We start from the raw sequence: 25,087 nt of genomic DNA on the forward strand, positions 1-25,087 counted from the left end.
CAAGACTACTACGAAGGAGAAAATTAAAGCACTTGTTACGTATAGAACACAAATAAAATATGTTTGGGATATTATAATTTTTACTATAATTTCTTTACAAACCCGACATCGCGGACCATAATTAATAAAATGATTAAGAAAAAAATTTGATTTGTAAATTTAATTAGTTAATAACTGATTTATTAATTAATAATTATACGCTTTTAATTATTTTATCAATTATTCACTTTGTAAGAAAACTTGTAGTAAAAACTATAGTACCCGTAATAGCATTCAATACAATTAAAAAGAGTTGTGGTTGGTTTGAGCAACTATAATTCACAAAAATAAATAAATAAAGGGAAAATTACCTTCTACTTCTCTTGAAGTATCTACACATTGGCATTTTGGCACCTAATTAATGTATAACAAATGGTAGATAACCGACCCAATCTAGCCAACTACTAGTACTTAATACATTCTGTTCACTTAGTCTGTCTTTTTGGACGGCAACGAGGTCACGTGCAACGAAGCCAAAGTTTCACTTTTGCCCCTCCCCCATTCACCATAATCAGCCACGCGTCACTTTTTGACAAGTGTCATGTGTATGGCCTTATTTCAAAATAAATTTATTACTTCCAGACCTCCACTGCCTCTCAACCCCAAACAAGAGCTTTCTCAATCTGAACCAAAAGCCTCTTTTTCTTTTTTCTCAAAAGGTTTCTTTCTCTTACTCTCTCGAAAAGTTTCTGTCTCTGCTGCCATGGCGGTGGCAGAGCTATCATCTTCCTACACCAAGACCCACTTGCACTCATCCTAGCTCTCATTCTTGTTGACCCGTCTCGCCAATCATCGCCACTGCGCTTTTCGACCGTTCCCTCGAACACGAAGCGCTGCCATAGTAAGCTTCTTATCAATACCCACCAATTCTTTCCTGAGACCATCGTTTACTCTCGTGGTTTTGTTCTCTTGGTAATTCTTAGTCAAGTTCAAGCTCCGGCCCCAATGGAAGCTAAGGACCCCAAGAATAAGCCGATTGCTACAGTGTGTTCTGCCTCCTCTATGATCTCAAGGCCGTAAGTTTTTATCCACAAAATTCTCGTCTTTTTATGTCAACCCAATGAGTTATCTTTAGTTTAAATCTAAATTTTTGAGTTATTGTATGTTTAGAAATAGTTTTGTGTTTTCATGTTGAGCTTCGGTGTCCAAAGTGGACCTCGGCTGCCACGATAGACACGAGGTTGGCGCAGGGAGTGAATATCCTGACCCTTCGCTCAGCGTCGTTGAAGCCGCCAGTCTGGATCAGACGGTCATCGGGCATCACAACCCCGGAGGCCAGGAGCACCAAACATCTGTTTGGACGAAGAGCGCTCTGAAGGTGTTGGTTGCGACGTCGTATTTCACTGAGTGCGCAGTGCAGTCGATATTCAGCGCTGACTCGTTTGGGTCGTTGCGGCATTGGCCATTGGGCAGCGACAGGTTGGACTTGCCGAAGTTGGTGCGGTCGAATATGACGACGATGAGCCGAAGAAGCTCCATTACCTACATGTAGCTCTATCAAAGTCTCGAACCTAATCAAACGATAAGCTAAGAAACGTGTCATCCGGCCGGAGAAGCTTGAGCTGCTTCAATGGCGTCTCGTTCTCCCTCTCGAACTTTTTCCCCGGGTGTTGAATCACCACCGTCGCCGCCTCGGACGCCTGACAGTTCTCCATCTCGCCGATCAAAATCCGCCAACGATCTAACAAAGTTCGGTTCTGTTTAGTGCTTTCTTAAAGCTGTTTGAAGAGGGAAACGTTTTGCTTCAGCGCGTTAAATGAGATGGGCCAGATGGCCGGCCAGTGTACGTAGGGTGTAAACGGAAGTACAGGGAGGGGAACAGGAACAGCTAGACGGTGTCGTTGATATGGGTTTTTCTTTTCTTTTCTTTTTAATGTGGGTGTAAACGGGTTGACCATTTTTTTTTTTTTTTTTTTTTTTTTTAATGCCCTTAAAAGGTCACGTGCAACCTACGTCACCTCCTTACCGTTCAAAGAGACAGATAGACAAATGCCAATGTGTGAATACTTTAGGAGGTAAAAAGTAATTTTTTCATAAATAAATCAAAAAGAAAAAAAAAGTAAAAACACTTGCTTTTTAGAGGCAAATGCTGTTAGTTTTGTTTGTGGTATAATATATGATACCTTTAAAATATGGACGAAAATTAAAAGGGAAAGAATTATTTGTTAAATGGCTAAAACTTAGATTTCTAATTGTAAAAATTAAAAAATTTTGCTCTTATTTGTTAAAGAAAACTTCACTTACCACATTTAATCTTTCATAACTTTTATAATCATACCCTCAAACTTTAAAAATTGTCAATTTAATGTATCAATCTTTCAATTTTTTTCAAATTTACTTATCCGTTAGAATTTTGTGTTAAATCTTAGTTTTCAAAGATTAAGGCATAGGTATTTTTTCAAATTCCATTAAATCTTGACCCACGCCTAAATCCTTGCAATTTTTTTTTCCTAAAAAAATAAAGAGTATTTTAGGAACTTTGACACCCTTTCGTTAGAATTTAACGAAAAAATTTAACGGGATGGGTGAAATTGAAAAAAATTAAAAGATGAATACACTAAATTAATACTTTTTAAAATTTATGGGTATAATTGTAAAAATGATGAAAAATCAAAAGTGGTAAATAAAATTTTTTGTAAAGGCAAATGTGGTGATGAATATTGCACAATTTACTAGATTTTCTAAAAAAATATTAATCTTTTATGAGAAATTCTAGAGTTCCTTCTAGCGTCCATATGATATAATTCTGGATATATGACATTGACTTAATAAAAAAAAATAATTATCTCAAAAGGTAATATACGAAATGTAATTTTTTAAGTAAAAAAATTAAATCCACGTCGACCAAAAGAAAGCTATAGCATTTCTCATCTTTTATAGCTAGGTTGTACATGTTTGACTACACTTTTAACTCCAGGAATAATGCATGTATCTCTTATCTGTATGAATTTGAGGGCCATAAATAATCATATAATTAATTTAGAATATACCTAATATTATTACTCAGTCTCCGGGATGGTCAGAGCAAAAAGTGGTCAAAAGGTGGCGTTGAAATACCAAGTCCAGCCTCTTACAATTAGTCAAAGAAAGAGGAGGCCAGCAGAGATTTGTTTCGAGTTAATTAAGGAAATGCTTTGACGCCAAATTTAGTGAAAAGGAGTAACAACCAGCCGAAGCTTAAGGGATAATGATATAGCCGTTTGTTTAATGTCTCCTTTCATTCTCAGCTTTCAGGCGTCGCCTGCTCGATCGATCTTCCTCTCATCCTGCATGCATGCTATCATGGCCAATCTTTCTCGAACATCATCGTCCTTGGAAGAAGACGTTAACACCACCGTGATTGCCATCGACAAAGATAAGAACAGCCAATATGCCGTCAAATGGGCAGTCGACAACCTTCTGACCCATAGCTCTCATTGCATTCTCATCCACGTCCGGAGCCAGAGCTTGCATCCTAGTAGGTACCCCTTTTCTTTCATATATCAGCATTCATCCTCAACATCGCCATTATTATCACCATGACATGCATGAATGGTGTTTTTCTGTCTGCAGAGGATTTTGAAATTGCCCCCAGAGAAGGTCGCCCTCCAACTGAAGCTGAGCTGCAACAATTCTTCCTTCCCTACCGCGGCTTCTGCGCTCGAAGAGGGGTGAGTAAACAACCAACCATTTGAGAACTGTAGCCCAACACGTAAGATATTTCATTGATGAAGACCAAGTTAAATCACTACTTATCTCAAAAGCTTAAGTCGATAGGAATGGATAAGTTTAACGAACTCTCGTGATGATCCTTGTACACATGGCTTTCTTTTTGGCACTTGTTCCTACCCATGAATTGCCGGAATTTCCTTTTCTTCTTTTCATGTGGGTTGGCCCATTTGTTAGGGCATTTTGAACAATTTAATTTCTTATAGCTACTTCTTTTCCTTATAAATAAGAAGAATATTAAAAAAAAATACAAAAAAACCAACCGGAGATATCATTTCGATTTCTTAAGCATCGAAAATATTACAGTTTCATTTAATGTGAAAGGAACCAAATGAGCTTTCTTATCTATTATTTTAATACAAAATATTTTTTTTTTCTCTCTCATCTCTCAACTCTTTGCATTTTACTGGAAATTGTGTTAAAATTTTGTGAAAAAACAAACGATAGGTAGGAACTTCTATTTGTAAAGAAATAATATTAATTAATATAAGAAAGATAAGAAAAGTTATTGTAAATTATATTTAGATAAGAAAGTAAAAAGTAATTTTGTTCTCTAAATTTAAGGAAAATCAAAGGGAAGCTACAGTGAATTCTCTTCTAGAGATAATACAAATAGAACATTTTTTTTTTGTGAAAACCTTTCAAATTGTGAGATGGGTCTAATTAATATATTTTCATGAACAATTGAGCATTTCAGATTGAAGCACAAGAGGTGATCCTCCATGACATTGACGTTCCAAGTGCACTTATTGATTTTACCACTAACAACCCCATCAACAACATTATCATTGGTGCTTCCAGCCGCAATGCTCTCACAAGGTCTCTCTCTCTCTCTCTCTCTCCCTCTCTGAAATGAATAAAGTATATATTTCCCCCTCTAAGCAAAAGTTGGTGGTAACGGTACTCTCTATGCAGGAAATTCAGAAATACAGATGTTGCATCCAGCTTACTCAAATTTGTTCCGGAATCATGTGCGGTATATATCATATCAAAAGGAAAAGTTCAGACCGTCCGTCCGGCAGGCGGTCGACCTCAAACACCTACAGGCATAGCAGCTAGTCCAGGCTACCGTCGTTCCCTAAGGGGAGTTGCAAATTCTCGTGACCCTGAAGAACCAAACAGGTATTTTTAGATCAATATAACAATATGACGTCATGACCCTCATTATTGTCCTTTGAGGAAGTAGTAAAGTTGATAACGGGGGAGGTCCAAAACTCATGATCTTTACTCTTATACATGTTAAATCAACGTTTATTTCAAAAGTTGAAGTCGATAAAATAGACTTGATATATAGAGGATGATTGTTTTGGGATTGATCACAGTTTCTGTTAGATAAAAGTAAAAGAAAATAGAAAAACGAAATGCTATTAAGGTGCGTTACAATGTCGCTTTCCTTAAGAAATTATTTGCTCCCACCAGAAAGGTATGCAAAGGGTTACAACAAATATTTCTCCAAGATATAATGGAGTCCAAAATCCTCTTTTTGTTTAATTGCATTTTGCAAAAATGAAAAATAAACTAAAATACTCTCAAATTTTCTATTATAGCAAGAGATAAAGACTTGAAATTTAAATACAAAAAGTATCAGGAAAAAGAACTGAAGATGAAAGAAAAGAAATATTGTTATCTTTTATTAATAACTGGACAGCAGTCATAAACTGTTATTTTAACAGACACTTAATTTTGACCATCAGATCAAATAACTATTCATGATTATTTAATAAAAATTATTAGATCGTTATTATTTAATCTCAACTATTAGATCAAATGTGATTTGATCTTAGAGTTTACTTTAGTAATAGTCCAGTAAATCCAACCACTAGATCTACTTAAAAAGCATCTTATAGTCTAGATCAAACCATCAGATCAGATGATCATAACCATCCAAAATTGAATAGTCATGATTAAATCGCTCCGACCTCCAATGCTTCCTGCCAAGTGCACCATCAAAGCGCTCTACAACCTACTGTCATACGCGCACCTCCGGTGCTTCGCATCGTACTAGAGTATACACGTAAATGCATACACCCAAGCATTACTTTAAATACTTAAAGTGTTGAGCCTTATAAATACTAACTACATTTTCTCTTTTTCCCGTAATAAATTATTTTCATTTAATATTCTTTAATATCTTCCTTTTAAAACATTCCCAAAACACAATAAATATATATACATATTAATTTTGAAAATGCTTTAACAGTTTCTTACCTCCAAGACTTTGATGCTTGTTGGGTTCCATGTATAAAGTACTATCATTTGGGCGGGGGGTAGATATTTATTGGTTTACTGAGATGGAGAAAAAAGAGATGCTGCAAATGATATCTGATATGTATCAGAAATAATGGCCAGAAATGGCAAGAGAGACAGAGGCTGTGGAATTGGATGAAACAGTGTTTTCACGTGGCTTGACATGATCAATCAATTTCTGTCACTTTTCTGGGGGTGGGAATTCAAATTTGAAGAAAAAAAAAAATACATATTCTTCCCATTATTAATGCTAACAGAAGAAAATGGTGGCCCATTAATTACCTGATAATGTTAGCAATATTGGTTGGTTTTTTACTTTTGCTTGCTAGTGTAGACCTTCTATTAGTCGCTGGAGAAGTGCAGGCTCTGAAAGAAGCAGTGATTCCTTACTGCTGACACCACGTATCAACATTGGATCTAGCAGCAGGGCAAATTCACCGGCGCTATCATTTGACAGTTTCATCTCAGGGGATTCATCCCAAGGAAATAGTGATTCTAGCTTGCGATCAAACTCCTCCGAAAATTTAGAATCCGCCGTGGATAGTCCCCGGAGCTCTAGCTCCTCACAAACCTCAGTAAGTAAAATTTTAGAGTGCTGTTAGAAGCACTACAATTTTAATTCCCTCAAATTCTTTGCAAACTGACATGGAAGTCCATAATCGGTGAAATGATTAAGAGTATATAATTGGCGAGTCATATTTTTTTCGCTTAATCATTTCACCAAAGACTAGCACATCAGTACGTAAGAAGACTTATAGTGAAAGCTGTAGTACTCGAAGCATTTTTCGAAATTGAATTATGACTTACTTGGCAGAGAATTCTGGAGGCCGAGATGAAGAGACTAAGGCTTGAACTGAAGCAAACTATGGACATGTATAACTCAGCTTGCAAGGAGGCTATTTCAGCCAGACACAGGGTAAGATCATGATTATAACTTCAACTATATCAGACGTGTTTTTTTATCGTAACATTGTTTTTGTATCCAGGCAAGAGAACTTCAGCAATGGAAGACAGAAGAAGAACGTAAATTTGAGCAAGCCAAGCTTGCTGAAGAAGCTGCATTGGCTTTGGCAGAAGTGGAGAGGCATAGGACGAAGACTGCCATGGAAGCAGCCCATATGCAACAACGGCTAGCAGAAATGGAGTCAAAGAAGAGAAAGAGCGCAGAAATAAAGGCCAGGCAAGAGGCAGCAGAGAGGAAGAAAGCAACGGAAGCAATGTCCCGCGGCCTTGTCAAATATAGAAGATACACTATCGAAGAGATTGAAGTTGCAACCGATCATTTCAATAATTCGCTGAAGATTGGTGAAGGTGGATATGGACCTGTCTATAAAGGCTTGCTTGATCACACTCCTGTTGCCATCAAGATCTTGAGGCCAGACTTATCACAGGGGCAGAAGCAATTCCAACAGGAGGTAATTATATAATCTTTCTTTGTTTTGGCATAAATCAGGAGCAGCCAACATATGTTTTTTAAGTATTTCAATTTTTTTAAAATGGGTTTGCTTTTTTTCTTGAATCGACCTCTGAAACTATAATTTCAACATTATTGAGTGACTAGTAAAGAAATATTTGTAGGATCAAAACACCCAAATTCTCCGAGTCATTTGTAATGTAAATCAATCAAGAATCAGAGCACAATGTAGCCGAATTGGGCTCTTCTCTAGTGGTATGAACGTTTTTTTCTTCCATGCAGGTTGAAGTTCTAAGTTCCATGAGACACCCTCATATGGTTCTCCTTCTAGGTGCCTGCCCAGAGTACGGTTGCCTTGTGTACGAGTTCATGGACAATGGCAGTTTAGAAGACCGGCTCTTCCGGAAAAACAACACTCCTCCGATATCATGGGAATCTCGTTTCAGAATAGCTGCTGAAATCGCCACCGCTCTTCTTTTTCTTCACCAAACAAAACCAGAGCCCCTGGTGCATCGTGATCTGAAGCCAGCAAACATTCTGTTAGACCAAACTTACCTGAGCAAGATAAGCGACGTGGGTTTAGCCCGACTGGTTCCGCCATCTTTAGCTGACAGCGTCACTCAATATCACATGACTGCAGCAGCTGGCACATTCTGCTACATTGACCCCGAGTATCAACAGACGGGATTATTGGGTGTGAAATCAGATATATATTCATTAGGTGTAATGCTGTTACAAATTATTACAGCAAGGCCTCCAATTGGATTATCCCACCATGTTGAGGAGGCCATTAAGGAAGGAACATTTGCAGAGATTCTTGATCCAACGGTGACCGATTGGCCCCTCGAAGAGACTCTGTCACTTGCTAAACTTGCTCTCATGTGCTGTGAGCTTAGGAAGAGGGATAGACCAAACCTTGCCACAGTTTTGTTACCGGAGCTTAACCGATTAAGGGATCTTGGATTGGTTCATGGGGCAACTAAGGGTCCGAAGATTCTCGACGTCCAACGCCCTTATAGCTCTGATCCGGAAGTTGTATCAACTGTGGATCAGGTTAGTTACTGTTAAATCACCGCTTATCTCAAAAGTTTAAGCTTGAAACAGTAAATTTAATCAATACTTTAATAAGCGAGACCCGTGCCAATAAGTAAAATATTTAATTGAAATAGAAGGTAAACTGTAGATTTAGAATTCGAACTTAGGCCGTGTTCTAACAATTACAGTTGAAGTCACTGAAATACAATTTGCATTTGCATATGCTTCAAGGTTGCATCCAACTTCTCTCACTTATCTTTCAATTATACATTTTTTGATTATGCATAATCAGGAGGGATCAAACGATTCTAATGAGGAAATAACCATCGAAGGTCGATCACTATGAGAAAAATGTAAAGTTCTTGACCAGAAGAATATGGAGCTCAAGACATGGTTTTGGAAAAGCCAAATTCCTTTCACGTAGCAGAATATGGAGCAGGAGGAGCAGGTTTGGAAGAGCCAGATTGTTGCCACCTTGCGGGAAACAAGTTGGAAAACCAGCAACCAAGAAACGTAGTACTGAAGGGGCTTTTGGTCGTGTGTAAGTTGGTCTGCAACTAATGCCCAACTAAGGAAATTAGGAAAGTCGAGTCATTTTCATAATGAACATGAAGTTCTTGCATCTTGTGCTTTTACCTGATATGAGCTAATTCTGAAAACAATTCTCAAAATTAGTGTGCATATATACCTAGTTTGTGGTTTCGAAATGTTTTAAATCGAAGGTTTTAAAAACCGTTTGAAGAAGAGAGTCCCACAATTAAAAAAAAAAAAAAAAAAAACTTAATTAAGTTGGCATTTATAAAGGCCAACTCATACCAAGTTATTGCTTTAAAGCAAACAATATGTGGGTGTATGAACATGTGTATGCTCTAGTTCGGTGCATGACAGTGGGTTGTAAGGTATTGTAAGATTAAATTGAATTTGATCTAACAGTTATAATTGAATAACAGTTAGTTATAATTTTCATGTAATATTCAAGATTAAGTGTCTGTTAATATCTGATAGTCAGATTTTAATGACAGATAAATTAGAAGTTAATTGTAAAACTGCATGTTTGTTAGTCTATATATAGACGATTTAACACTATAAAGAGTCAACTGCAGACCAGTTTTATAACACAAAAAAATTCTATTTTCTGCCTCTCTCAAAACCTAATGTAGTATTAAAATTTGAGTTTATCTCTCTTGCTAGAATTTAAACTCTAAGGGCGTTCTAGTTTGGTTTCATTTGTGCAAAACACAACCAAACTACAAAAGATTTTTAGGCTCTATTGTATCATGGAGAAATATTTGTTGTTATTAGAAAAAATAAAGATGTGGGAACTAAAGAATTAATGAAAGCAAAATAAAAATTGTATTGGAATGGCTGAACTCTTGGGCAATAAGGCGAATATGAATCTGTCTCTTAGACAAATATTTTCTCCCACTTATACAATAAGTTTTGCAATAGAGAATACAACAATTCTGTCATCAGGATAAATATTGTCCGAATGTAATGTGCAGATTGTAAATTTTGAACACTACTTTAAACAATAAATTATGTCAAAGCAGAGAAGACTAAGAGAAGAAAATGTGTAAGTAAAATTTGCTAAAAGTATTTTATTTTATGGAATTACATAAGCAATTTATTATTGTTGAAATGACAATTTCTAACTGTTAAAAAAGCAATTAAATACTTTTAAAACATATGACTGTTGAAACAACAGTTTTTTACATATAACTGTCGAGAATAAAGATGTATATTGAATCACCCATAATACTATGCATGAGGGGCCTATATATATAGGCTAGTAATACAGATATACACACCAATAACCTATGTGGAACAAGGTTCCCCCCTCAAACTCAAGGTGGAGTGCGAGAGACCATCTTAAGGTTGGACACAAAATCAAGGAAGCGTCTTGAAGGATGTGACTGTGTGAAGAGGTCTGTGAGTTGATCGTAAGACGTAATAGAATGAAGCTGTAGAGAGCCTGGCAAGAGATGATGACGAACAAAATGACAATCAATCTCAATATGTTTGGTCCGTTCATGAAAAACATCATTATAAGCAATCTGAATAGCACTTATGTTGTCACAGTAGACAAGAGTAGCTAAGGAAAGAGAGACACCCATATCTTGTAGAAGCCATCACAACCAAAGGACCTCAGTGGTGGTGTCAGTTAAAGCACGATATTCTGCCTCGGTGCTAGAGCGAGCAACAACAGACTGTTTCTTACTTTGCCAAGAAATAAGAGATGTGCCAAGTAGAAAACAATAACTAGTGGTGGAGCGACGGTCAATAGGATAACCTACTCAATTTGCATTAATATAAGCATGCAATTGAAGAGGGGACTGAGAGAAGAAGTGGAGCCCATGAAATAATGTCCCCTTAAGGTAGCGAAGGATGTGAAGGACGGCAGAGAAATGAGTGAAGCTAGGAGCAGCCATGAACTGACTCACCTGATGGATAACATATGAGATATCAAGCCTAGTTGTAGTAAGATAGACAAGGCTGCTAACCAAATGCTGATATAGAGTGAAATCATGAAGAGGCTTGCCGTCATGGAGATTAAGACAAACATTGAGCTCAGTCGGCGTGCTGCAGTTTGTGAGATTAGCCCACGAAAGAAGATCAAAGATATACTTGTCCTGTGTCAATTAGTAACTATCAGAAGAAGATGAAATCTCAAGACCAAGAAAATAGCTAAGAGGTCCAAGGTCTTTCATCTCAAAATACTGACTAAGAAACTGTTTGAGCTCTAGAATACCAGTGGAATCATCTACAGTAATAATCATGTCATCAACATATAACAAAAGAAGAATGATGCCTCGATCCGTGCGACGAAGAAACAAGGTGGAATCATAGGAGCAGATGGAGTAGCCAAGACTAGAGACAGTGGAGCTAAATTTAGCAAACCATGCTCGAGGAACTTGCTTAAAGCCATAGAGAACTCAACAAAGACGATAGACCTTGTTCGAAGGAGAAAAGAGTCTAGGAAGTGGCTGCAAATAGACTTCCTCATTTAGATCGCCATTAAGAAATGCATTTTTGACATCCAATTAAGAAAGTGACCAATGTCGAGAGGCTGCAACAACCAATAGAGCACGCACAGAAGATAGGCGAGCAACAGGCAGAAACAGGTGTAGGCAACCTGTTGACAGTGTAGACAGCCGTGAGAGTGGCTTCACCCCAAAAAGGAGTAGGAACCAAAGAGGAAAGAAGAAGAGCACGAACAATGTTTAGAATGTGCCTAAGATTACATTCAGCTCTCCCGTTTTGCTTAGAAGTGCCTGAACAAGACACGTGAGGAACAGTGCTATAGTGTTTTAAGATGTTTTGAAAAGCATGTTGAATATATTTTATGGCATTATCAAAACAAAATGCTTTAATGCGTTTTGAAAACTAGATCTCAACCATTTCCGCAAAATTGCGATAAATATCTAATAATTCAGAATGTGATTTCATTAAAAACACCCAGGCGTAACGTAAATAATCGTAAACAAAAATCACAAAATAACGTGAGCCACTCATACTAGGAACATGAGAAGGCCCCAAAACATCAGAATGAATTAAATCAAAAGAAACAGATACAATAAACTCACTATTATTAAAAGGCAAAGTTAGTTGTTTCCCAAGTTGACAAGAAATACAATCAAAAGAACTAGTGGACACTGAACCTAATAAACTTTTAGACGCTAAAACTTGTACCTGAGACACAAATACATGACCAAGACGCGAATGCCAAAGAGCAATAGATGGTGACGACAAAGAGGCAGCAGCAGAAACCCAGAGGTGGAAAGATGTAAGGATGAAAGCTCAAACAGTCGCCCAACTTTACACTCGGTCCCAAGTGTCTGGCCCGTCCGAGAATCCTGCACATACACACCAGAAGAGCAAAAGACAAGTCTATAAACCAATTCACACAGTTTCTCAACATATAGAAGGTTAAAGGACAATATAGGCACATGAAAAACATCAAGAACAGAAAGTGAAGGTGTATGGACAATGCCTATTCTTTGAACAGTCATAGTTGAGCCATCAGCTGTGTGAATTAAGGAGGTATGTGGTAGAGAGGTAGAGGTAGTAAATGAGGAGGCATAGGGTGTCATGTGATTGCAGCAGGTAAAATCAAAAAGCCAAGAGGAAGATTTACCTGAAACGACTAAGAGGACACAAGAAAGATGCATTACTAGAACGGGAAAGGACCTGGTTGACAATTACGTCAAAGTCAGCTGGAGATAAGGTGAAAGCAGATCCTAGAGACTTGCCAAAGGTAACAGCCTGACAAGGAGCACTCATAGTAGTCGTAACAGCTGCAACAGATGCATTAGATTTGGCCTTGAGCCAACACTTGTCAATAGTATGCTCATGGCGTCGACAATAATTGTTGTCGCGATTCTTGGAAGGAGGTCCACGACCTAACTTGTCAAAGTGCTCGAGCGGAGAAGATAGCTAATACTGGATGAGTAGGCTGAGTGTGCTGAGAGCACAAAGTATGTCATTGAGTCTCCTCTTGAACAAAATCACAGACAGCCTTGTCCAAAGTGGGAAGAGAAGTTGCCCACGAACAGGCTCAAAATCATCATGCAGAGCCATCAATAACTGATAAAGACGATGTTGATCCCTGTGTTCAACATACATCTGAGCATCGATAGGATCCTTCCAAGCAGGATCAGAAAGAGCTAGCTGATCCCATAAGAATTGCATGTGACCAAAAAAATCATTGATTGTCTGGTCTGGTTCTTGCTTCAGACGATAGAGATCAAGAGTAAGCTGGTACTCTCGAGAACCATCAACAAAAGAGTAGCGAGAAGTAAGCACATTCCAAGCACCTTGAGCGTCATCAAAACTACCAATAGTAACGCAATAGAAGGAATGGTGGTGTTACGAAACCACGTAAGAATCTGATGATGTTTGCTGTCTCAATCAATGAGACGAGTGCGGAAAGCGTCATCAGTTTTGGCAGTAACTTTTGTTGGCTTTGGGATATCCCCAGTCACATAAAACTAGAACTTGCGGCCTTTAAGAAAACTACGCATAGATTGGGATCAAACAATATAGTTGGTGTCATTTAATACAGCATGAACATGAAAAAGAATCTCGTTTTGTGACATTTAGTGATGTCAAATTAATGCAGAAATAGACCACAAATATGAAATCAAAACGAAAAACTAAGTAGGAAACACCTAGTCAACTCTTGCAGTGGTCAAAGTCAAAGGTCATCGGTCAACAATTAAAGTCAACCATGACAGAATGTTGACGTGGCACTAGGGCTGAAGTGGCAATGGATCTGGCAGGAGACTAGGGCTGATGTGGCCCATCGTGGATTCTCAGTAGGCGCATGGGGTAGACGAGTTGCAGAGTGGCGGCGCGTCAAAGCTCTGATGGCAACGTTCTAGGTTGTTATAGACAGCTCAGCGGTGGATCTATGGATCTGAGCTGCAACTGGAGTTATCAGCTGACGATAGTGGCACGTGGTGGAGTGTGATGACTTCAATGAGGCTGGTCTCGACAACTCTAGCAACGTGGTCTCCCAAGGTTTCAAGTGGTATGGTCACCAACTCGAGACGAGGATTGGAAGAGAAAGAATTGAAGAGGATAAAGCGAGGAGAATTGGTGGAAGCAAAGGCGGCACCAGAAGATTTTAGGGAAGACGCTGGAAAAAAATAAATAAATAAAAATGATTCAGAACATGTGCTTTTATACCATGTTGTATATTGAATCACCCATGATACTGTACATGAAGGGCCATATATATAAGTTAGTAATACAGATTTACACACCATTAACCCATGTGGGACAAGGTACATAGAACACATAATATAATCAACAACTCTAAACAATAAATTACGTCAAAGCAGAGAACACTAAGAGAAGAAAAGGTGTAAGTCAAATTTGCTAAAAGTATTTATTTTTTGGAATTACATAAGTAGTTTATTAAATTATTACCGTTGAAATGACAATTTTTAACTGTTGAAAAAACAGTTAAATATTTTTAAAACATATGACTGCTGAAAACAACAATTTTTTTACAATTAAAAAATGATAGTTGAAAAAACAGTTATTTATGAAAATGTTCGAATGAAAAATATGTCTCTTAGAATAACGGTTGTACACATTAGGAAAAAAAAAATGCACACGTAAAATTAAGTTCATGGCTCGTGCAAGTGTGTGATGATGCGTACATGCTAAGTGCATCTAAAGCGTCAAAGCAACCATGCGACACGCGTGAGTGCATGTGGGCGGCTAGTGCTTCGCACTAGGTGACACAACTAGCATCTGTCTACAAAAAATCCATTCTAGAGTAAAAATAAGATAAAACCTTATAAGGTACACATAAATCTCATAGCTTCTTAATGTTGGACAGAGTGTAAAACACAAAAAAAGAGGGAAAGTTAAAATTTTGAAATTAGACGAACTAGCCATTTTACTGGTACTCGTATTACTCTCAATGCTCAAGAGAATATGAGCCACTTGTTCCAACAATAATAATTAATATAGGTTGTGCTCAAAGAGGAGGAAGAAAATGCGGTGGATTTCATGTGCGTATTGAAGTTCGGAGGATTATTGATGGCGTGGTGGAGAGGATGAGAGAGATCGCCAAGCCACCCGTGGGTCTCCTCCATGGAGACCGGAGACCCTATGGTGGGGTGGTTTGGCTTCCTCCTAATTTATTTGTTCTTTTTTTTTTTCTGGAAAAAATGCATATCTCTTTTAGACTACTACTCCATTGTCAATATTTCTAAAACATCAAAATTTGTCAATGTCACTAAGGCCAGTAAAAAGAAAAATGACCTTAAATAATTTTCAATAAGATAAAAATATTTTTTCAAATTAAAAAAAAAAAAAAAAAACAAAACAAAAAACCAAAAAAAACGAATATATATAAAAGAAGGTGGCCGAACCACTCTTTAATCATAATTTTTTAATTTTATGAAGTGTATTTTTGTCATTAGGAAAACATTGACAAATTTTGATAGTTTTGAGGATATTAACTCAATTAGTAGTTTGTGGTTTCAATAAGATAAAAATATTTTTATGAATTAAAAAAAAAAAAGTTAAATTTTTTTTTAATAAAAAAACAAACGAAATATATATATATATATATATATATATAAAAGAAGGTGGCTGAACCACCCATCAATCATAATTTTTTTAGTTTTATGAAGGGTGGAGAACATTAACAAAGTTTAGTAGTTTTGGAGATATTGACTCAATTAGTAGTTTAGGGGGACATCGACAATAAAGTGATAATTTGAAGAGTGCGTACATAATTTTTTATTTTTTATTTTTTAGTTTTTATTCTAAAAACGGATTCTATTCAATTTGTTAAACCGAAAACAAGTCCAAGAACTCATTTGTATTTGTATTTTTTTTTTTTTTTTTTTTTTGCTTATTTCAAAGAGTTTTCAATCACTTTTTAAACTTCTATTCGTAACTTAATAAAATCATAAAGATTGGTTTTATATTTTTCTGAAAAAAAAAAGAAAAAAGAAAAAGAAAAAAGAGCATTCTGGTACACGTTCTGTGTTAATGGAATAGGATCCTCTCCTAACGGTGGAAGGGTCAAAAAAGTCACAAAAAGAAAGGAGACCGTTCCAGTAAAGCCAAAAAATCAGACTCGTTTCAAGTTTAGCAACGTTTCTGGCGAGTAATCCTCTGCCACGTATGACAAAGAGTTCACAATTTTCCTGAATCCCCTTAAAACGACACCGTTGCCAATTGTAATTCCCCTCTATTAAAAACCGGTCCTTTTGTGTCCACGATGAAAAGCTAATAAAGCTCCCTAACACCGAGTCAGCAGAAAGGAAAAGCCCTCTCTCTCTCTCTCTCTCTCTCTCTCTCTCTGAGCTCTACAAACACAACCAAACCCTAACAAACCCTAAAAGAAAGGGGGAAAAGAAATAAAAGTGATGGCTCACACCATGTCGGATCGCGATCAAGGGTCCGACCCGTCAAGTCAGGCCCGTCTCTACGACCCGTACCAGGGCCTCCAGGTCCCGATCCCGGCCCGGAACGTGTACCAGCTGCCGACGACTCCGCAGTACCTCTTTGACGAGGAGGCTCGCCGGCAACGCCGCGGCTGGAGCGACAACATCACTTTCTTCACCGGTTGTGGATACCTCTCCGGGGCGCTATGTGGCGGTGCCTCCGGACTCGTCTCCGGCGTTAGGTCCTTCGAGTCCGGCGACACCGCCAAGCTCCGGCTCAACCGGGTGCTCAACGCGTCGGGCCACGCCGGCCGGGCCTGGGGAAACAGGATCGGCATCATCGGGCTTATCTACGCCGGCATGGAGAGCGGGATCGTGGCCCTTAGGGACACCGACGACGTCTGGAACAGCGTGGCCGCGGGGCTTGGCACTGGCGCTGTGTATCGGGCGGCGCGTGGGGTGAGGTCGGCTGCCGTAGCCGGAGCCGTCGGCGGCGTCCTAGTCGGTCTGGCCGTCACCGGGAAGCAGGCTATGAAGCGATACGTGCCGCTATGAGAGCACTGGTTCTGGTCGCTCTTTTGGTTTGAGTGAGTCCTTATTGATATGCTTTTTTCTGCTTCAAACATTGGAAATTTTGATCGTTGATATGTGACGATATGTGGAATTTGATTGGATTAATGAATAGTTGAGGCATGGGAGATACATGCGTCGGTAGTATTTTTGTTGGTGTTGTTATGCTGTTATTATTCTTCTAATATAATTTGTCAAATATTCGGCTAATGAATAAGAATCGGGATGAACGATGAACTTGGGTATCATATGGGAGTGAATAATTTTTTATGTTTCATGTGAAAATGCTTTTGTTAATTATGTGTGAATTTATATTAATTGGGTTTTGGGTTTGCGGTTGCTTGTGTTGTTTTTGGTATATTTTGAATCTAACATTTGATGGGTTGGTTGTGTTGGACAAGATGATGATGGTAATTTACTTATTGATTCATGTATATGTTTAAAGGGGTTATCTGTTATTTGATCATCCAAATTGTGGCTTCTGTTAATGAAATGGTGGGGCTTTGATGTAAAAATTATTTTCTGTATCTTAGTTTAGTGTTTGTCTGAAGTTCACTCAGTTTTTTATTGTCTTCTTTTACCCATTAGGCTAATTATCTATTGATTCCTTTAAACATGAACCATAATAGCTTTTGGACCCATAACCTAACCCAAAAAAATACAGGGCAATCGTTCAAAAGAAAGGATATATACAGCTCATTCTCTCTTTAATTCGTGCAATGGCCTGGTGACGGTTTAATAGAATCGATCTGGTCTTATGAATAACCTGAAGTTGATTTCTGCTTTTACTTTCAAATCAATAGCAGAGTTGCACGAGTTGAGTTATCTGCTATTTTTTAAGTTCTTCATGTTGCAGTGTATATACAGATTTGTGTTGTTCTTGAATGGGTAATCTGTCATTACAAGAAAGCTGACTGGCTACTGCTTGAGCTTTATTGAAGATAATCTGGCTCTCAGGAAAGCTGAGTGGTTATTGCTAAAGTATATGCATGTTGTGTTGATATGAGTGGGTTTTGTTTTGTGATTTCTTCTTGCTTGATTTTAAACAAATAATAGCATGTTTGGAATTTGGATTTTGTGAATATATCATGCAATGGTTGGAACCACTGAAATAAAGAGCAATTCAGTATGAGATGAAATATGCATTAGTGATGGCTTCATTTTCTTATTCTCAATTTTTGAGATCATGAGTGATTTTGTAACTCAAATTCTTTTGGTGACTGATGCTAAAGAAGAGTGTGTGATATTAGTGAGGTGTTTTTATTGTAAAACACATCTTCTATAGCTGGTTAGTATATTTGTATAGATTTACTGCAAATGGTTCGTTAGGGTTAACCATGGATGGTGAAGATGCCTGTATAAAGAGTGCTTGCTTCTTACAAAGTATGATCGCATAAATTTATGGAATTTGTGAAGGATATCCAAGTGTGTAATTGCAGCATTACTTGGGCAAAAAGTAAGCAATGGAAGATGTGGCAGTGTTTGAAAGAGATGAACAGAGATGGCTTGTATTGGGATGAATGGATTCCTGCAGGCATATTCTAGAAAAATTCCAAATGGGCGACTGTCAACTTTGGCTCTCCCGTAATAACTGCGCCCTTGTTACGAATATGACATTAATGCCCGATTTTTTTTATTTTTTATTTTATTCATTTTGTTGTATTTCAATTGTCTCCATTTGGGCTTCTGGGTTGCGGTCTATGAACGTTTGTTACGTTTCTATTAATTTCTTTGCTATCTAAACGTGATTGGTTGGGAAGAAACTTTTATTTTATTTTGTTCTTATATGCAAAAGTGGTTTTGGAGAATCAAGTCGAACTTGATTTCTGCTTTCTTTTCTTAGCAAATACAACTAAAAAGTCAGCAATGAGAAGAAGGGGGGGGGGGGGGGGGGGGGGTCAATAGGATTTCAAACAACAAAAAGGCGAGCGATGAGGCGGGCCACGGGGGTTTCAAATCACTTAAGGGGGACAATAACTGAGAAAATTATGGGGTTTCAAATCAATAAGTGGGAACAACATTTAGGGGGAAGAGAAGAAATGAGATGCATAGACCCTCGATTGGCGGGTTTGGATTCTATTCAATTTTATGGCATACCAAAAAAGGGACATGAAAAATTATAGGGAGCCAAGAGAGGTGACCCTTGTACGAGCAAAACTCCATTGCTTGAGGAGATATGTTAGACTATGCATTGTCATCCTACTCTAATCTCACTTTTTTCTACGTGGACAAAAGAAATACTAAACAAATCAGTCCTCTCTCTTTGCTACCTCTCACAAAATAACTCAAAAACCAATTCAAAACAATTCAAAGCAAAAATGGGTCCTCTCTCTCTCTCTCTCTCTCTCTCTCTCTCTCTGTTTTCGAACTCACTTTTTGCCGGAAAAAGTATCCAATTTTGCTGGACTCTCACTTTTTCGCCAGAAAATATCTTCCTCGCCAAAAAAGCTCCTCTCTTGCCGAAAAAACTCTCCACCAGAAAATCTCTCTCGCAAGAAAAGCTCTTCCTTTTCTTTTGGAAACGCTCCTCTCTCGCTGGAAACGCTTCTCTCTTGCCAGGAAATCTCCCTCTCTCTCGCCGAATCTATCTCACCTTGCTGAAGGTACTTTTAAGTGTTTTTTTGTTTGTTAATGTATTCTTTTGAGTGAAAATTTTAAATGGAATATATATATATATATATATATATATATATATATATATATATATATATATATATATATATATATATATATATATATATATATATATATATATATATATTAAAAGAAAAAACTAAATAGGTTACCAAATTATGCGTATCTTAAATGAACACTTCAAATGTCAAAGAAAGAGTCGCTATTATTCTTTCAAAAAAAAAAAATCACAAAAAAAATATAAACATATTGTCAAGTATGTGCACATTGTTAGATGAGACAAATTCACCTATTATGAAGATTCACCTATTATGAAGATAGCCGGGACACAATGGACTGAAAGGGTTATGTGGAAAGCCCGTTCAACATTACTCAAAAACCACCTTCCATTAGCACATAATGTCGCACAAATCCTGGCTTTAAACTACGTTCTAATTATTTTTAAAATTGCCTTTGTACCATCACCTTTGCCTTTATTTGATTTGCCTTGGCGAATACATCCAAGGGTTATGTACATGTGCCTTCCATCTTTCCCCTTTTCCCCGATTCTTTTTACTACACTAAAACCAACTTGCTGACCACACGGATAATAGTCTTCCACTTCTTCCAACGAATCGAACATCATTAATTCCGTAGGTTCTTCAACTTTATCATACACATCTATCATCATGTATCGTGGCTCATTATCCTCCTTATCATCCAACTCTAAATCACATATACCAAAAAAAAAATCAAATAAATAATACAGAGTTCAGATAAATAATACAAAAGTTAAAAGCCTAACTAAATTCAGGTCCATCTTCGTCGGTTGAATTATCGTCATTTGGAATCTGTGTACACAGATATTCAACTTCGCCTTCATTCTCCAAGCGTGAGCTTGAAAATTCCATTTAAGAGAACATAAGATGGCTTAGAATTACCAATGCGATAATATAATGCCTATATGCCTATAATTCCATTTAAGGAAGGACATTGCAATGAACAAGATTTTGGGAAACACAATAGAATTTTTTAAGAGAAAAATAATATATATAACATCGGAAAACTTGACAAATAGGTGCCCAACATTCCCCTCATCAAATAGAAAGCAATACCACTTGACTAGGGGACAAAAGGGCTTCAAATTAGAATTTGATCTTGATTACAAGATCTTAGCCAAAAACTAACATCACCAGATCATTCATCAACTACTCTATGCTCATTATGCGGATCATATATGATCATCCATATAGAGTTACTAAAAAGTAGAAAGTAGAAAGTAGAAAACAAGGCTTTGTTGAGTTCAATACTTTAATGCACCAAAATTATACATAATCCATGAACATTTAATGTTAGTAAAAGAAACCCATGTGCAAACTGATAAAAAAAAAAAAAAAAAAAAAAAAAAAAAAAAAAAAGAAAAGAAAAGAAAAGAAAAAGACAACCCCAAAATTGTGAACATCCAGAGTGCAAAGAGGAAGGGGGGAAGGGGGGGAATGCATTTGGGAGAAGGGGATAGCAAGACGAGCAAAATGGTAGATGAGAAATGGTTAACTCACTATAACTTACTGTCTACTAAAATATTCTAGGGAGATATATAAACTAGTAACCTCCTAGTTTAAGCAAATGGACCATGACATAACTAAAAGACCTTCCTTGTAGTCAACCCAACTAGGTTGTCACAGGAAAACTCATGAAACTCAGGTTTGATATTACTATGTAAACAATGAAAAATTGAAAAAAGTCCTTTAGATAGTAGCAAGTAAAAAACATTATGATATCCATTGACATGGGCATGGTCTCCAGCAAACAAAAACATGTGTGCACACATACATAGAGATATTTGATAAAAAAATTTCAACATGTTGGCAATTTTTAAGACTATATTTGGAAAAGAAATCAATATAAATATCCATCTAAAAAAAGAGAATTAATGAGCACTTTTTCGGAGAGAGATGAGCGTTTCCAGTGAGGGAGAGATTTTCCTGTAAGCATAATATATAAAATAAATAAGCAGCGGAATTATAAATACCTCCAGCCATATCTTTGTTCAAGCGAGATGAAGAACGAAGAAATTTTCTGCAACACCGAGAATTCTGAAAAGACAAAAATTTAGAGAGTTCTTCTAGCCTATGTCTATGAGTGTGCCAATAAATGGATACACATAACTCTTTATATAGGTAGGCTAGGGACCCTCGTTATTAATTAAATAACTGATTATTCTCCTCCCATCAAGAAGAATAAATCAGAAAATTTAATATAAAAAACCGTTTTAAACCGTTTTGATTTCATATAACTTAATGTGGAATAAATCATATTCAATCTTTATATTAAATAATTACCATTATGATAATTATTTAAATTCCAACCGTTACAATAAATTAAATAATTACCGTTATGACAATTATCTAAATTTTAACCGTTACAACGAATTAAATGTGTCTAAGGGACACATATGTAATTTCTTACATTCTCTCACTTGGCCCTTATGACACATATAATTCCTTGTGATGTCCAGTTCTTCAATATAATTATCACTTTATTTATTTCAACCATTCATGAAATTCTCCCACTCACATAAGGAATACTACACATGAATCATGCGGTAAAACTTTATATAATAAGTCGTCCCTTCCATGTATTACATATAAAATATTCCTTAAATGAGTACTATATGGGCAATCAAACTTTATTAATAAACTTCTTATAAGTTATTCAGGTTCAACTTTAATTTTATCCCCATGGATAATGTAACAAATGTACACAAACTTTATTAACAATAACTTGATGTCTATAGACAAATTAGAAAGAACTAAGTACAAAATGAATCAATGAGTCTCATATGCTCCACATGACTTTTAAACAGCTTTACCGGTAAACCTTTAGTCATAGGATCCGCAATCATCAATTCAGTACTGATATGCTCAATGAGCACTTCATTTCTTTTGATGTTCTTTCTCACACGAAGATACTTGATGTCGATATACTTACTTCTGCTCCCACTTTTATTATTCTTAGAAAAGAATATAGCAGCACGATTATCGCAGAAGATCTTGATTGGTCTCGCTATAGAATCTACAATTTTGAGACCACCAACAAAATTTCTTAACCATAATGCCTGTGTAGTGGCTTCATAGCACGCAATAAATTCTGCTTCCATTGTAAATGTAGCAACTATAGTTTGCTTGTTACTTCTCCAGGATATAGCCCCTCCAGCCAAGAGAAAGATATACCCTGAAATAGATTTCTACTATCTACACATCCAGCAAAATCTGAATCTGAATACCTAACCACCTCCAAATGGTCAGTGTGTCTGAATGTCAAACCGTAGTCCTTTGTTCCTTGCAAATACCACATGACTTTCTTTGCAGCTTTCCAATGTTCCATTCCTGGGTTGCTTTGATATCGACCCAACATTCCAACTGTCATTGCAATGTCAGGTCTAGTGCAAACTTGTGCATGCAATAGACTGCCAATTGCAGATGCATATGGAATGTTCTTCATTTGCTCTTGTTCCAATGCATTTCGAGGACATTGATCATTACTGAATTTGTCTCCTTTAATGATAGGTGCTACAGAAGCCGAACAATTCTTCGTTTTGAATTTTTCCAAAACTTTTCAATGTAGGCCTTTTGAGATAGTTTTAATATTTTCTATTTTCTGTCTCTGTGAATCTCTATGCCAATGATATAAGAGGCTTCACCCAAATCCTTCATTTCAAAATTTTGAGAAAGAAACTGTTTGGTTTCATGCAGCAAACCTAAATCATTACTTGCAAGTAAAATATCATCTACATGTAGGACTAAAAATATGACTTTACTCCCACTGACCTTAAGGTATATACATTGATCAACAAAGTTCTCAATAAAACCAAATGATGTAATAACTTTGTGAAATTTAATATACCATTGACGGGATGCTTGTTTTAGTCCATAAATAGATTTATTTAATTTGTAAGCTTTCTGAGTGTTATCATCAAAACCTTCAGGTTGTTTCATGTAAACCTCTTCTTCAAGATCCCTATTCAGAAAAACTGTTTTCACATCCATTTGATGTAGCTCTAGATCAAAATGAGCTACTAATGCCATGATTATCCTAAATGAATCATTCTTGGATACTGGAGAGAAGGTTTCATGATAATCAATACCTTCCTTTTGTGTGAAACCCTTGGCCACAAGTCTAGCTTTATATCGTTCAACATTACCAGAAGCATCCCTTTTGGTTTTGTAAACCCATTTACAGCCTATGGCTACAGCCTTTTCTGGTAAGTCAACAAGATCCCAGACTTGATTTTTGCCATGGATTCCATTTCTTCCTTCATGGCATTTAACCATAATGTGGAGTGTTCTCCACTCATGGCTTGTGAAAATGAATTTGGATCATCCTTAGGCCCAACATCAAAATCGGACTCTTGGAGGTATACAATATAATCACTAGAGATTGCTGGTCTAATTATTCTAGAAGATCTTCTTAATCCTACTTCCTCCTCATTTGGAGGGGTTTGAGTAGGTTCATTATGAACTTGTTCCTCATGAGTTGACTATTCTGAAATTGATTGTGGTTCAAGGCAATTTGTTTGGATTTCCTTAAACATAATCAAACGTCATTTAGATAAAGGAGCATCAGTCAACTCTTGTGATTCCTCTAATTCAATCCTTTGAGGATAAGCACTCCCACTATGTTCAATATCCTCTAAGAATTTTGCATTCATAGACTCGACAATTCTAGTATTATTAGAAGGACAATAAAACCTAAATCCTTTGGAATTGACTGCATAGCCGATAAAATGACCGCTGGTTGTCCTTGTGTCTAACTTCTTTATATTTGGATTGTAAATCCTCACTTCAGTAGGACAACCTCATATGTGTAAGTGATTTAAACTTGGTTTCCATCCATTCCATAGTTCAAAAGGTGTTTTAGGGACAGCCTTAGATGGTACCCAGTTTAATACATACACAGCAGTTTTTAAGGTTTCACTCCATAGAAATAAAGGTAACTCAGAATTACTGATCATGCTCCTTATCATGTCCATAAGTGTGCGATTTCTTTTTTCTGCAACACCATTTTGTTGTGGTGAGCCAGGCATTGTGTATTGAGCGACAATGTCTTCTTCTTCAAGAAATTGCACAAATGGACCTATCATTTGTTCCTTTTCAATGTACCTTCCATAGTACTCTCTGCCTCTATCAGATCTTACGATCTTGATTTTCTTTTCCTTTTGTTTCTCTACTTCTACCTTATAGGTCTTGAAAGCATTGAGTGCTTCAACCTTATCATTTAGAAAGTAGAGATACATATACCGTGTATGGTCATCAATAAAAGATATAAAATATCTTTGACCATTTAGGAAGGGAATAGGAAAAGGTCTACAGATATCTGTATGTATGATTTTAAGAATTTCAGAACTCCTTCTGACACCTTTAGTGGTCTTGTTGGTTTGCTTTCCCTTTATGCAATCCACACAAGTACCAAAATCAGTAAAATCAAGAGTTTTTAAGACTCCATCATTTACTAATCTTTTGATTCTCTCCATGGAGATATGTCACAA

At 36.9% G+C, this 25,087-nt stretch overlaps 2 protein-coding genes across 2 annotated transcripts; both read left to right on the plus strand.

The window, feature by feature from the left end:
* Positions 1 to 642: 642 nt before the first annotated feature.
* Positions 643 to 9,178, plus strand: LOC133864040 (U-box domain-containing protein 52-like). Its single transcript, XM_062300233.1, has 10 exons — positions 643 to 1,055; positions 3,267 to 3,496; positions 3,592 to 3,689; positions 4,445 to 4,566; positions 4,663 to 4,869; positions 6,329 to 6,569; positions 6,809 to 6,910; positions 6,981 to 7,409; positions 7,691 to 8,461; positions 8,736 to 9,178. The coding sequence occupies exons 1-10, from the start codon at positions 985 to 987 to the stop codon at positions 8,787 to 8,789; spliced, it is 2,325 nt and encodes a 774-aa protein (XP_062156217.1). The 5' UTR covers positions 643 to 984; the 3' UTR covers positions 8,790 to 9,178.
* Positions 9,179 to 16,217: 7,039 nt separating this feature from the next.
* On the plus strand, positions 16,218 to 17,174 carry LOC133864800 (mitochondrial import inner membrane translocase subunit TIM23-1-like). The gene has a single exon (XM_062301215.1). The coding sequence runs from the start codon at positions 16,339 to 16,341 to the stop codon at positions 16,909 to 16,911; it is 573 nt and encodes a 190-aa protein (XP_062157199.1). The 5' UTR covers positions 16,218 to 16,338; the 3' UTR covers positions 16,912 to 17,174.
* Positions 17,175 to 25,087: the final 7,913 nt, after the last annotated feature.

The sequence above is a fragment of the Alnus glutinosa genome, chromosome 3 (genome assembly GCF_958979055.1).
Source record: "Alnus glutinosa chromosome 3, dhAlnGlut1.1, whole genome shotgun sequence".
NCBI classification, from domain to species: Eukaryota; Viridiplantae; Streptophyta; class Magnoliopsida; order Fagales; family Betulaceae; genus Alnus; species Alnus glutinosa.

Excerpts from the sequence above, each read along its gene's own strand:
- LOC133864040 (XM_062300233.1), top strand. The coding sequence starts at position 985 with ATGGAAGCTAAGGACCCCAAGAATAAGCCGATTGCTACAGTGTGTTCT. Across the intron at positions 3,690-4,444 it reads GCTTCTGCGCTCGAAGAGGG|ATTGAAGCACAAGAGGTGAT; the intron begins GTGAGTAAACAA and ends TGAGCATTTCAG. Across the intron at positions 4,870-6,328 it reads GACCCTGAAGAACCAAACAG|ACCTTCTATTAGTCGCTGGA; the intron begins GTATTTTTAGAT and ends TTGCTAGTGTAG.
- LOC133864800 (XM_062301215.1), top strand. The coding sequence starts at position 16,339 with ATGGCTCACACCATGTCGGATCGCGATCAAGGGTCCGACCCGTCAAGT.